The sequence below is a fragment of the Dendropsophus ebraccatus genome, chromosome 8 (genome assembly GCF_027789765.1).
Source record: "Dendropsophus ebraccatus isolate aDenEbr1 chromosome 8, aDenEbr1.pat, whole genome shotgun sequence".
Classification (NCBI taxonomy): Eukaryota; Metazoa; Chordata; class Amphibia; order Anura; family Hylidae; genus Dendropsophus; species Dendropsophus ebraccatus.
The window spans coordinates 96,129,963-96,145,153 of NC_091461.1; the positions used below are offsets into that span (position 1 = coordinate 96,129,963).

The 15,191-nt window shown below is 47.0% G+C and overlaps 1 protein-coding gene across 1 annotated transcript in view; it reads right to left on the bottom strand.

Annotated features, from left to right (window-relative positions):
* DHX9 (DExH-box helicase 9) overlaps positions 1-5,145 on the bottom strand; it is a 41,414-nt gene extending 36,269 nt beyond the window's left edge. The window contains exons 1-3 of the mRNA XM_069981143.1: positions 5,062-5,145; positions 2,868-3,003; positions 2,031-2,171 (exon numbers count right to left, since the gene is read on the bottom strand). Coding sequence (XP_069837244.1) covers positions 2,031-2,171; positions 2,868-2,978 — 252 coding nt within the window. The 5' untranslated portion in view covers positions 2,979-3,003; positions 5,062-5,145. The remainder of the gene's footprint in view (positions 1-2,030; positions 2,172-2,867; positions 3,004-5,061) is intronic.
* Positions 5,146-15,191: the final 10,046 nt, after the last annotated feature.

The window sequence follows — 15,191 nt, forward strand, 5'->3', positions numbered from 1 at the left end:
ACTAGACTAAAACTGAGTTAGCCTGGTGTCTGTAGGAGGGGTATAGGCTGCCAGGCGGAGTCACTTCTTCTTCTGTCTAGTGTCGCCTCCTAGTGGCAGTAGCCTATACCCACTGGTGCTGTGTCCCCCAATGACAGGCACAAGAAAAAGCAGTATACTACTAAAGCTCTCTGCTAAAGGGAATCTTTGATGAATTTATACTTTTCCATTACTTTTTCTCCTTTTTGCACACAATACACAAAGAAAACCAATAATCTCCATTAGCATCATGAATACTTTATCAAGTAAATCATGGACGTTCAGTATCTTATCAACTAAAGACAAATGCACATTAACCCCTTAACGACATCGGGCGTAAATTTACGCCCTGATGCCGGTAAGGAAGTTCAGAGCGGGGCCGCGCGGCGACCCTGCTCTGAACCGCGACGGTCCCGGGTGCCGCGGGTAGCCCGAGACCGTAGGTATTAGCGGGCACGGTCCGATCGCCGTGCCCACTAATACAGTAATCAGATGCAGCTGTCAAACATGACAGCTGCATCCGATTACCGGATTCAGCCGTTCCCTGGGGTCTAGTGAAGGAGATCGCTCCTCCGGGATGTTATCCCGGAGGAGCGATCTCCGTAACTGAAGCCGGCCGGGGACGCGTCCAAGATGGCGCCGTCCTCGGCTCGGCACTCGTTTGTTTCCGGCTGCAGCAGCCGAAAGCAAACGAGTGCCGATCTCATGGATCTCTGCAGCATATCTATGCTGCAGAGATCTCAATGAGAGATCAAAGTGTATATACTAGAAGTCCCCCAGGGGGGCTTCTAGTATAAGTGTAAAAGTAAAAAAAAAAGTGTTGTTAATAGTAAAAAGCCCCCTCCCCTAATAAAAGTCTGAATCACCCCCCTTTTCCCAGGTTATAAATAAAAGTAAATAAATAAATACATAAACAAACATGTTTGCTATCGCCGCGTGCCTAATCGCCCGAACTATTAATTAATCACATTCCCGATCTCGCACGGTAAACGGCGTCAGCGCAAAAAAATCCCAAAGTGCAAAATTGCGCATTTTTGGTCGCATCAAATCCAGAAAAATTGTAATAAAAAGCGATCAAAAAGTCGTATATGCGCAATCAAGGTACCGATAGAAAGTAAACATCATGGCGCAAAAAAATGACACCTGACACAGCCCCATAGACCAAAGGATAAAAGCGCTATAAGCCTGGGAATGGAGCGATTTTAAGTGACGTATATTTGTTGACAATGGTTTAATTTTTTTACAGGCCATCCGATACAATATAAGTTATACATGTTACATATCGTTTTAAACGTAACGACTTGAGGAACATATATAACAAGTCAGTTTTACCCCAGGGCAAATGGCGTAAAAACACATTTCCCCCAAATAAACAAAATGCGTTTTGTTTTTTTCAATTTCCCCACACTTTGAATTTTTTTCTGGTTTCGCAGTGTACTTTATGCAAAAATTCAGCCTGTCATTGCAAAGTACAATTAGTGATGCAAAAAATAAGGGCTCATGTGGGTCGCTAGGTGGAAAAATGCAACTGCTATGGCCTTTTAAGCACAAGGAGGAAAAACCGAAAACGCAAAAATCGAAATTGGCTCTGTCCTTAAAGGGTTAAGCGGATCAAACAGGCTCCTGGGGACTAAACCCTGGGGCTTCTATTATCTCCCTTCACTCCCACTTTAAACAGTAAAGCAGGATTCTCAGCTGCAAACAAGTGCTGATCAGCAAGACTAGCGCTTGCTTGCTGTGCCTTTACAAGACACGATTGATGTATTGTTCCCACAGCCATTCAAATACATTGCTGTTGGCCGCACATCTCCTGTTTACACAGAGATATGTGGCCGATAACGATTTTTATGGCCACTGAGAAGATCCAATAAGCCGACGATCAGAATGATCTCTTTTGCGCCTTCCTAGGAATGCTTGTTATCAATAATCGGCCTGTGTGAAAGGGTCACAGGGTCCTATACATTCTGTATGTGTATTATTATTTCTTACAATAACATTCAGACATCACCTACCCCAAGTGATGGGACTTCATCAGCCCTGACTTCTCCAAGTCTAACTAGGTAATTCACAAAGTCACGAGCTGCATTACTCTGTGCATCCTTCTTGTTTGTAGAGTTCCCCATGCCTGTGTAGTTGAAGCCATCTACACGAACCTGTTGAATAAAAAATGACTGATTAAACAACATAGATGAAAGTAGCTCCAAGGTCCGGACTGAATGCTGTGCGATAACTACTGTACGGACTGGAGTATTACCTCTGTTTTCTATAAACCCATATGTACAATGTGATCACTGTCATGCTCCCTGAAGTTTTCACAAGGTTAAGCAGAAAAAGTTGAGTGGAACTACAGCGGATCGGACAGTGCTGTTATGTACCAAACCAGTGGCATAAACTACACCTATTGCTAAAGAATGACAAAGCAGACTAAAACCTGTCCACCTTGTCAGACTGCTGATGGCCGTTTCATGCAGTTTGAACCACCGACAGCATGAAACTGGCTCAGACCCCCCTCCTGTGCAATGACCATGATTTACTGTAAAACGTTGCAGAGTTTCAAAGAAGGTCTCAGTGGCCATGCCTGTTTCATGCTGCCTGTGGCTCAAACAGCATGAAATATTTGTTAGCCTTTAATTAAGTTGGCAATAAAGCATCATTATGGACTGCAGGATATCAATATCAGGTTTTGATCAAAATTGTCATTCAGGATGATGCCTGAGGACTTTTATATGTCAGGAACCTCAGGGCATAACATGGCTCTAAATATATATCCTAAACAAACAAATTATATATATCTATATCCTAAACAAAGAGTAACCAGCAGCCATTTCTACATGATGTTAATACTTTACCTCACACACAAACTTCTGTCGGTTCTTATTTCCTGCAGAACGGATGTCATAGCTTGGAGTAACTTTCTTCTTCCCGCACCAAGCGTATAGGAAATTCTTTACGTCAGCCATGGTGGTACAAAGCTTTTCTTGTGACCTGAAAAAGATTTTAATACAAGGAATTTTCTTTAAAGGGAGATTTTCTTATAAAGTGATGGCATGTGCTAGAGATATGCTGGTGGAGATCTGACCTCTGACCTCTGACCGTCACCAACCCTGAGACGGAAGGGACCACAGTGCAGAGTCAGAGCTGCTTCACCATTCATTCTGCAAAGCGGTATCCTGACTATGGCTGTGCAGGGGATTGCAGCCCCATTGAAACTGCACCTAAAACCATGGCCAGTGTTGTACTAAAAATTGCAATGAAATTAATGCACAACGGCCATTGTTGAATACTCTGCGTGAGCTTAGGCTGTTGTTTGCATTGACTTCAATGCAACACATTTCTCTATGACAAGAATGGCTGTTTGTTTTAGCTGAAAACAATGGACATTGTTGTCCAACCAGAGGCACACCAAGAAAGCCCTCAAACTGGTGTCACCGCAGCTCCATGTAACAGACGACTGACCGTCCATCAACAATAGATCATCAGGGGGCTGACACGTGGCACCTGGTGTCTGTCTCCTGCCAAACTAATACTGATAACCCATCTGGAGGCTAACCCATCTGGAGGCTAACCCATCAACTTGCATGGAACCTATCACACATTTTTTTTTTTTTTATTAAAATTAAAAAGTGCCCATATGCCCACTTTGATGCCAGATTTCCCCCCCCCTCCCAAGAAAAAAAAAAAATTAAAAAGAAAAATTTTAAGGCCTAGTTCCCACTGAGCAAAACTAGCGGAATTCCGCGGCGGAATGCCGTTAGCCTCCCGCTCATAATGGGAGTCAAGCGCTCCTGCCCTGTCCGCGCGTTCATTCTTCAGCACGGACAGAGCAGGAGCGCGCACCTCCCATAGACTCCCATTAGGAGCGGGAGGCTTACGGCATTCCGCGGCAGACAATTCCGCTAGTTTTGCTCAGTGGGAAAGGGCCTAAGACAATGCCTTATACCTATAGGGCCCTATTACACAGGACGATTATCGTGCAAAAAAACATTAGATCGTTTGAATTTAAATGATAATCGTTCTGTGTAATTGCAGGCAACGACCTAAAAATCGTTCGTATGTCATTGATTTAGATCTGAACCGAAAATTATCACTAATCGTTCGCTGTAATTCCACATTCGTTCGCTTAAGTTCCGCACTTTTTCACTAATCGTTCAGTGTAATTGCACATTGTCTATTGTTTTGCTGGGATCAGAAGAAGTAACGTAAGAACTAACAACCATTGTTCAGTATAATATGGTGAACGATGAACAATCTCGTCTGCAATCGTTTATCGTTAGTCGTTGAAAAATCGCCCTGTGTAATAGGACCCTTACTCAGGCCAGGATTTGTCACTGCGCTGATGTCCCCCACCAGAAGTGCTGCAACGGCCTCATGCACACATGAGGTAAGGCCAATAACCACCCGCACACTGTACCTGCCGTAACTGCAGCACACCTGACAGTGGTGATAAATTTGGGTAAAGCTTTCCAGCCTATAAACATTAAAAAACAAAACCCAAAAAATCCCTTTAAATTGTGCAGTACCAAATTTAGGGCAAATTTTAATTTCCCTATTGAAGATAATGGTAAAAATCTGCAATCTCTACACACTTATAATCCGCCCTGCGGCAGATGAGCTGCTCCATGGAGACAATGGACAGCGAGTCCCCCCTACAATAGCCCTCATTGGTCTGATCCACTACATGCAGATTACTGTGCAGGGGTCAGAGCTGGCGCTGTGCACCTGGGGAGCAGGGGGGAGCACCTCTGTATGTTGGGATATAGGTAGTGACGTGGTCGGTTGCTATAGGCTGAGAGGTTTCCCTCAGAGAGTCTCCCAATTAATTTCTACAGGATAAGCTGCTGCTCCGAGCACCGTCACTCTATAACCGGAATGGCTGACAACAGAGAACAATAGCGTCCACACAGCGAGACGAGCCCTGAACAGCCGGCAGACACAACACGGACGTGCGGCATTACCGCAACCTACACGCATGCCGCAACATGTCCCCAGAGCACAGTCTAGGAATCACGCTATTGTGCGCAATCCACACAGTGCGCTACTCACCCGGCTGTTCGCGCCTCCGCACCGCAGGTCACTGGTCACAATACAAGCACGGAGAAAATGGCCGCGCGGAGCTCACACGCAGGCACTTCCGGGGACATTGCGCATGCGCGAGTCTTCCTCGCCCAATCACAATGGAACCTTGAACCGGAAGTTTTTTTTTTTTAAATAGGGCGTGAGACACTCGACGCCATGTTTGAATGGGGCATCCATTGGAGTCAATGAATAGCCAATCAGGGCTTGTACCTTGGGTAATACAGATGTTTTACTAGTGCAATGCTCACTTCTGTAAAATCTTTTAGCCAGCCACACGTAAAATAGGTCCGGACATTCTGTGGCATTGTATGTTGGATATGGTTTCAAGTTACAATGGCCCAAAAAAGACCATTGTATTTTGAAAGTCTTGTAGCCTGAGGTCATTGTAAGTGGAAGCAGTGCCTCTGTGTAAAATGGTGAAATCAGTTTTTTTTTTTGCGTCATGGATCATGTCCCCAAAACAGATCTGTAACACCTACATATGTGTGTATGGGGCCATACAACTGAGCCTGCATGTGTGAAAGGGGCCATAATGTCACATGATTCATCCGAATATAACAATTTTTAGGATCCAACTTGCACGTGATGGAATAATATGCAAGTTTGGGTCTAATATACAGTAAGAAACCAGACACTTTCTAGAGCAACATAGGAAGTATATTAATGCCAATCTAATTTCTAGGTCAAAAAGAGGGACATGTAAGGGGCAAAGAGGGACGTGGGTCAAAAGTAGGGACTGTCCCTCCAAAAGAGGGACACTTGGGACGTATGGTCAGACTCCCCTTCCCCAAAATGGGAAGACCCCTTTAAGGATTGTATACACTTCTCTTCACGTCACTTCTCTAGGTCCTGTTCATACTGTGTTTTTGCAATATGTCAAAGAGTACCTGTCATAAAAAAAAATAACTTTAGACTAGGGATGGTCCGAACAGAGTTTGGTTCGGGTTCGTACCCGAACCCGAACCCTCGGTAATGATTCCCGCTGTCTGCCCGCTCCATGCAGCGGGCGGATCCAGCGGGAGGACCGCCTGGAAAACTGGGATACAGCCATAGCCATAGGCTGTATTCCAGTTTTCCAGGGGGTCCTCCCGCTGTATCCACCTGCTCCACAGAGCGGGCAGACAGCGGGAATCTGATGCCGAGCGTTCGGGTTCATACGAACCCGAACCTCGACAGGTTCGGACCATCCCTACTTTAGACATGTCATCAGGAAATACAGCTGGGAAGAGACTGCAGCAGCCGTGCCATTCACTCCCCGGTCGTATCTCCATTTTGGCTGACTCAAATAATGGTGGTCTATAAACAATGGACAGAGCAGTGTTGAGCGAACTTCAGAAAAGTGTCCGGGTTTGGCCATGTGGCTGAACCCAATCAGTCGGCATTTAGCTCCCGGCGACTGGAGAAACTTGATGCCGTCTTGGGGCTGCCAGGAAACTGAGCCTATGGCTGTTCCCAGGTTTTCCAGGACTTCCTAGTTCAGCACCCAATTTCCCCAGACACCGCAAGCTGAAAGCAGATTGTTTGCGGTCGCAGCCACGTGGCTGAACCGAACATTTTTTTGAAGTTCACTCAACACCAGCTGCGTCCTGTCCCTGGATATACCTCCCATTCCCAGCTGCTCTCAAGTTAAAAGTTATTATTTGTTGCAGGTACGCTTTAAAGGTTTTTTTTTTTTCCGCTGGATTATAGAGCACAGTTTGCTATTTTTGGATCCGACAAAAATAAACTGAGAAAAACAGATAGCTATGAAATGTACGCTAACTCAATGATAGTCAATTGGATCTTTAAGTGGTGTGTTTTGATTACCTTTTAAAACAGGGATGGGAAACCTTTGTGCCTTCAGCTGTTGCGAAACTACAATTCCCATCATACTTGAACAGCCATAGCTTTGGCTGTCCAGGCACAATGGGAATTGTAATTTTGTAACAGCTGGAGGGCCACATCTCTGTTTTAAACATACATATGTAATTTAGCCAGGAAACACGGTAGAAGCAGGGCCTTATTGTGTTGTTTACCACGTTGTTTACCAAGTCAATAGGAATTTTTTTCTTGATGTGGAAATCAGTGCAGTTTCCACATTAAAAAACCAAGCAGTTATTTCCCCTGAGAACCTTTTCTTAGAAACCCTGGGACAAATGTGTGTGTTACCGACTGATAGTTAGTAGAGATGAGCGAACCTGGAGCATGCTCGAGTCGATCCGAACCCGAACTTTCGGCATTTGATTAGCGGTGGCTGCTGAACTTGGATAAAGCCCTAAGGCTATGTGGAAAACATGAATATAGTCATTGGCTGTATCCATGTTTTCCAGACAACCTTAGAGCTTTATTCAAGTTCAGCAGCCACAGCTAATCAAATGCCGACCGTTCGGGTTCGGATCGACTCGAACCCGAACCCGGTTCGCTCATCTCTAATAGACTTAGGGTCTATAATAATAAGGGCCTGATAATAAATGTAAAAGAGCGCCGATCGGTAGATCGGTGCTTGTTTACTGAGCCTATTATGCGCCCTGATAATTGTTTAACAAAGGCTGCAGGGACATCATTACCGATGTCCTTGCAGCCCTTGCTAAACTCTGGTATATAGAGATGAGCGAATCGGGTTCAAGTCGATCCGAAACCGAACGTTCGGTATTTGATTAGCGGCGGCTGCTGAACTTGGATAAAGCTCTAAGATTGTCTGGAAAACGTGGATACAGCCAATGACTATATCCATGTTTTCCACATAGCCTTAGGGCTTTATCCAAGTTCAGCAGCCACCGCTAATCAAATGCCGACCGTTCGGGTTTGGATCGACTCGAACCCGAACCCGGTTCGCTCATCTCTAATAGACTTAGGGTCTATAATAATAAGGGCCTGATAATAAATGTAAAAGAGCGCCGATCGGTAGATCGGTGCTTGTTTACTGAGCCTATTATGCGCCCTGATAATTGTTTAACAAAGGCTGCAGGGACATCATTACCGATGTCCTTGCAGCCCTTGCTAAACTCTGGTATATAGAGATGAGCGAATCGGGTTCAAGTCGATCCGAAACCGAACATTCGGTATTTGATTAGCGGCGGCTGCTGAACTTGGATAAAGCTCTAAGATTGTCTGGAAAACGTGGATACAGCCAATGACTATATCCATGTTTTCCACATAGCCTTAGGGCTTTATCCAAGTTCAGCAGCCACCGCTAATCAAATGCCGAAAGTTCGGGTTCTGATCGACTCGAGCATGCTCGAGGTTCGCTCATCTCTACTGGTTTACATTACCTATGCTGGGTTCAGGGCTCCTCCTGGTCCTCTTCTCCCCGGGTCTCGCGCACTGCAGCTTCAGAGCGGTCTGTCTTAGCTGACAGGCCACTCAGCCCATCACTGGCCGCGGCGGTCCCAGCCTGTGATTGGCTGAGCGGCCGTCAGCTAAGACAGGCCTCTGTGAAGCTGCAGCGTGCAAGACCCGGGGAGAAGAGGAGGAGTCCTGGACCATGGATAGGTAATGTATTTTTTTGCAAATCCTTAGCCGCCGGACGGTGGCCGACAATTATAGGTCTGAACCTATATCAACGATCAGCCGATAACAACTATCATTGGCTGATTGTTGTGTTTATTACACGGAACGATAATCAGCTGGATAGGGCCGATTCGGCTGATTATCGTTCCGTGTAATAGTACCCTAAGGCTAGAGGGCAACATGGGTCATGCATCAGTAAATCACTTCAAACTTGAGTAACAAAAATATTTGTGCCAGTTATCTGTGACCTGACGTGATGTGCCATCCGACTTTTTTACAATTGCAATTTGACTGCAGCACCACTAGGGGCAGTTTAAAAGCTCAGTCCAGGGCCGTTTTAATACATTGGTGGGCCTGGTGCACAGCCCTCAAAAGTGGGCCCCTTCCCTTTTTGCTCCCCCCCCCAACCCAGCATTATCACAGTCGGAGCTCCACACACAGTATAATGCCCCCACAATGTATTAAGAGCCCCAATACACACGGTAGTTATCTTATAACTTTATAAAGATAACAATGATACCATTACATAATACCGCCACACCATGACCACTATCACTACAACCCTAAAGCAGAGTGCAGTTACATCCATTTACTCACAGGGGGCATCTTCTCTGATCAGAGTCTTTCACCTTTTCTTTCTCTCCATCCAGCGTGGGGCACCTTGAAGTCTTCCCTCGGCTGTGAATGCTCTCTCCAGAAACTGCCAGAGAAACATTTTAGGCTCCAACACATACAGTAGTTACCCCCCTCTGTGCTCCCACATAATAATTAGGTATGCTCTGTGCCCCAATATAGTAATAAGGTCCCTACATAATATAGGCATCTCTGTGCGGCCCCAATGTTAGTATAGACCCCCTGTATGCTGCCCCTAGTAGTATATAGACACCTGAGTGCTCCCCCAGTAGTATATAGACCCCTGTGTGCTGCCCCCAGTACTATAGCCCACTAGGTGCTGTCGCCAGGAGTATATAGACTCCATTGTGCTGCCCCCAGTAGTATATACCCCTTGTGTGCTGCCCCCAGTACTATAAATTCTCAATTCCAGTCCTCAGGCCTCACCAACAGGTCATGTTTTGAGGATTTCCTTAGTATTTCACAGGTAATATAATTATACTCAGTGCATCAGGTGTTATCACAGGTGTTCTTTGTATGGGAAATCCTCAAAACATGACCTGTTGGTGAGGCCCGACGACTGGAATTGAGAAGCACTGCTATATACCACTATGTGCTGCCCCCAGTATATAGACCCTTGTACCCTGTCCCTAGAAGTATATAGACCCCATTGTGCTGCCCCCAGTAGTACATAGCCCCCTCTGTGCTCCCCCAGTTATATATACCCCCCTGCGCACCCCCCCAGTAGTATATAGCCCCCCCTCTGAGCTCCCCCAGTTATATATAGATCCCCCTGTGCACCCCCCGGTAGTATATAGACCCCTGTGTGCTGCCCCTAGTAGTATATAGCCCCCTCTGTGCTCCCCCAGTTATATATACCCCCTGTGCAACCCCAGTAGTATATAGCCCCCCTGTGCACTGCCCAGTTATATATAGACCCCCCCCTGTATGCCCCCCAGTAGTATATAGACCCTTGTGTGCTGCCCCCCAGTGGCATATAGACCCCTGTGTGCACCCCCAGTAGTATATATATCCCCTGTGCGCCCCCCAGTAGTATATAGCCCCCCGTACGTACCCCCAGTTATATATACCCCCTGTGCACCCCCAGTTGTATATATATCCCCCGTGTTACCCTCAGTAGTATATAGCCCCCTGTGCGCTTCCCATTATATATACCAGTTATATATACCACCCTGTGCACCCCCCCCAGTTGTATATATATCCCCTGTGCACCCCCAGTAGTATATAGCCCCCCTGTGCGCTCCCCCAGTTAGATATACCAGTTATATATACCCCTCTGTGCACCCCCACAGTTATAAATACCCCCCTTTGCACCCCCCAGTTGTATATATATCCCCCCGTGCGCCCCCCGTTTTATATAGCCCCCTGTGTGCCCCCCCCAATAGTATATAGCAGGGGTCCTCAACTGGCGGACCGTGGTCTGAACCCGGACCGCGGCGGTCAGCTATCCAGACCCCGGCTGCCGCGCTGCTCCCTGCACAGTAACTAACTATGAGCGCTCGTAACGAGCGCTCATAGATACCGAGCGGCAGCAGCACTGACAGAGAGGAAGCCATTGGCTCCCTCCATGTCAGTCACTCTCGTGGCCGCAGCGGAAGGAAGAGATCGCAAAGGGGGGCTATATACTGGGGGAGAGCGCACAGGGGGCTATATACTGGGGGAGAGCACACAGGGGGGCTATATACTGGGGAGAGTGCACAGGGAGGCTATATACTGGGGGAGAGCACACAGAGGGGCTATATATTGGGGGAGAGCGCACAGTAGGGCTATATACTGGGGGAGAGCGCACAGGGGGGCTATATACTGGGGGAGAGCACATGGGGGGGCTATATACTGGGGGAGAGCACACAGGGGGGCTATATACTGGGGAAGAGCACACAGGGGGCTATATACTGGGTGAGAGCGCACAGGGGGGCTATAGACTTATGGGGGATGGCACAGAGGGGCTATATACTGGGGGAGAGCGCACAGGGGGGGCTATATACTGGGGGAGAGCACACAGGGGGGGCTATATACTGAGGGAGAGCGCACAGGGGGGCTATATACTGGGGGAGAGCGCACAGGGGGGCTATATACTGGGGGGAGAGCGCACAGGGGGGCTATATACTGGGGAAGAGCGCACAGGGGGGCTATATACTGGGGGAGAGCGTACGGGGGGGGGCTATATACTGGGGAGAGCGCACAGGCGGGGCTATATACTGGGGGAGAGTGCACAGAGGGGCTATATGCTGGGGGAGAGCGCACGGAGGGGCTATATACTGGGGGAGAGCGCACAGGGGGCTATATACTACTGGGGGACAGTGCACAGGGGGCTATATACTACTGGGGGAGCCCACAGGGGGGCTATATACTACTGGGGCAGTCACCCCCTTTGTACCTAATTTCAAAGGGCCGGTGACAGAGAGAAAACGCCAGTTTTCCCGCTAATAAGCAGCAATTCTGTATGTAAATAGTTTCACACCCTTTGTGAAAAGTAACAAAACACGTTTTCCTACTGATGATCAGCTCGGACCTTCACCTGACAATAGACCCCGGTAAGTGGACTTTCACCAAAAGTTGTTGAGTACCCCTGGTATATAGGTTTCCCTGTGGCACCCCTAGTAGTATTTAGACCTCCTCTGTGTGCTGCCCCCGGTTATATAGCCCCCCTTTGTGCTACCCCTCCCAAATAACATATAACAAAAAAAAAAAAAAAAACACTTATACTCACCTGGGTCTTTGCATCTCCTCTTCTCTTCTCTTCACTCTTGTGGCCGCAGGCAGTGCCTTGCCTGCGGTCACAAGAGGCAGCTCTCCTCTCTCGTGGTGCCGGCGCTGAGTGACGTCACTTGAGAGCAGACACCATAACGGGAGAGCAGCCTCTTGTGACCACAGGCAAAGCACCACAGGCAAGAGTGACTGGCTCTCGCCCTGTCAGTGCCGCTGCTGCTGCCTGTAACTATGAGCGCTCATAGCTACAGTGCAGAGCGCAACAGCAGACAGGGAGGGGAGGGGGGGCCTGCAGGGGGCGCTATGGATGGATAACTTACCCATCTCGATGGCGCCCCCCTGACAGGCTGTTTGCCGGAGTCCTGTGCGACCGCGCTGGCCGCACAAAGCAAAGGCCAGCCCTGCTCAGGGTGGGCCCTTTTAACCAGTGGGCCCGATGCACGTGCACCATTTGCCCTCTGGTTAAAGCGGACCTGGCTCAGTCACCACCCACGTAGGGGAAATAAAATAAATGGTAATCAGGATGGAGAGATGAGGGAATTTACATTAGATTCAGATTCATCAAGTCTTTTTGGTCTTAGTTTGATTTGTTTGCTCTTAAAAATTATTTTTCTATTTTTCCAATTGTTCAGATCAATCCTGAATTTCAGAGAGAAATACAAGATTTAAAGCGACTCTGTACCCACAATCTGACCCCCCCAAGCCACTTGTACCTTCGGATAGCTGCTTTTAATCCAAGATCTGTCCTGGGGTCCGTTCGGCAGATGATGCAGTTATTGTCCTAAAAAAATACTTTTAAATTTGAAGCCCATGCCAAACGGGAGTATCTGTGCCCTAACTTTGCACCACCCCTCTGTCCCTCCTCCCCACCCTCTTCATCATTAGGAATGCCAGTGGAACATTTTCTACATGCTGAACATTGCCCAGCTGCCTTAACAATCCAGCCCATGTGCCGGGCTGCCACAGGTGGGGAATAGGAGGCAATCTGCCTGGGGCATTCTTAATGATGAGAAGGGTGGGGACGGAGGGGTGGTGCAAAGTTAGGGCACAGATACTCCTGTTTGGCACAGGGCTTCAAGTTTAAAAGTATTTTTTTTATGACAATAACTGCATCACCTGCCGAACGGACCGCAGGACAGATCTTGGATTAAAAGCAGCTATCCGATGGTACAAGCGGTTTGGGGGGGTCAGATTGTGGGTACAGAGTCACTTTAATGCGACTGTCGGAAGACGTAAAGCCAAAATGCACTCTACATATATCCACTAGCAATTACGGTATTTTTCTTGGAAGTACTGGGTTAGTACTTCATTTACTTTTTTGATCTCCTTGACTTTGTTTCCCTCCCTGAGGAGATCAAAGATTTGGTTGAAACGTACGTTGGTTGGACAACGTTTAGATTTACAAAGTCTCAAAGGGCTAGTTGGGGGCAGGGGTCATGCTTATTAGGGTGGGTGCCCCGCTATCACCCTGTGTGAGTAGGGAGAGACAGCCTATAACCACTACAGGGCATAATAGGGTTATATAGCCTTCTTTCCCCCTTCTTTTAGGGCTCCGATACCCAATATTTAACTCAGCAACAGTCTGAACTGGAGTGACACCATCATGAACAGGGGAGACAAATGGTTCATTGCCTATAGCTGGAGAGGTGATTCAAGTATGGCCCGCTGTGACCTTTTATATGTATGTGTTATTTTGGGGAGATAAATTTTATAATTTTACCCCCCCCCCTCTGTGATATATGAAAAAAATAAAATAAAAGAGCTGGCCAAAACGGCTACACCTCACAATCAAGTATATGCAAACAAATAATCTTTATTACATTATTTAAAGCAGGACAATACAGCATGAAAGCATTGAAACTTGACCCCTGAAAATTCATTGATGAAGGCACAGTGTGTACTGCAGTTAAAGGGGTTATCTAGCGAAAAACATAACTACTTTCTTTCAGAGACAGCACCACTCTTGTCTCCAGTTTGGTTACAGGTTTTGCAATTCAGTTCCATTAAAATGGAGCTTAAAGAGTCACTGTAGTATATTTTTTTTTCAAAAATCAATATTCCAGTTTAAGAAACTTTGTAATTGGGTTTATTAGCCAAATATGCCATTATCTGCATTCAAAAAGCCTTTTCCCTGCCCCCACCTCCTCTTTTCCATTCACTGCCAAAAATCAGGAAATTGTGACTAGTTGCATCAGACACAACCCTGTCTGTTCTATAGAGAGGGGAGGGTGGAGGAGGGAGTTAGCCGACAGCAGAAAGCTGAGAACAAAAGATTACAGGCATGGAGCTGGGTGTATTCAGAGGTCAGAGAGGTCAGTGCTGACTGTCAGAGGAGATAGAGGGTGATGTATTTGTAGATTAACTCTTTGTTATCCTGTTTTGGTGTTTTATTAAGCTCTCTCCAAAGGTGAACAATGAAGACGGGGGAGAGCTTCAAACTGCTTTTTCATGATAAAAATTCATTTTTCATTAAATTTTTTCGGCTAATAAACCCAATTACAAAGTTTCTTAAAATCGCCTGGACTATTGATTTCTGCAAAAAAAAATTTCATGACAGTGACACTTTAATTGCAAACCGCACCTAAACTGAGGACTAAAGTGTTTTTGTCTCTGGAAGAAAGTAGCCATGTTTTTCATTGGATAACCCCTTTATGTCAGGGGGCACAGTGTTATAAAATGAGTTTTAAAGGAGAACAGTGTGTTAAAATTATTAAAGGGGTAGTGCGGCGCTAAGAAATTATTCACAGAATAACACACATTACAAAGTTATACAACTTTGTAATGTATGTTATGTCTGTGAATCGCCCCCTTCCCGAGTCCCACCACCGCTGCACGTGTACCCGGAAGTGTGGTGCATTATACATACCTGATCCGTGTCGTGCATGTCCGCCATCTTGTGCCAAGACGTCATCTTCGGGAGGCCGGCCGAACTGCTCCGACTGTCCCTCGTGCCGGCCGCCTTCTACCGCGTCATCAGCTGCTCAGCTGCGATTGGCTAAGCATAACTGTGCTCAGCCAATCGCGGCTGAGCACAGTTGTAACACGGCAGAGGGGGGCCGGCGTCAGGGACGGCGGCAGCGATTCGGCCGGCCTCCCGAAGATGACGTCTTGGCACAAGATTGCGGACATGCGCGACACGGATCAGGTATGTATAATGCACCACACTTCCGGGTACACGTGCGGGGGTGGTGGGACTCGGGAAGGGGGAGATTCACAGACATAACATACATTACATAGTTGTATAACTTTGTAATGTGTGTTATTCT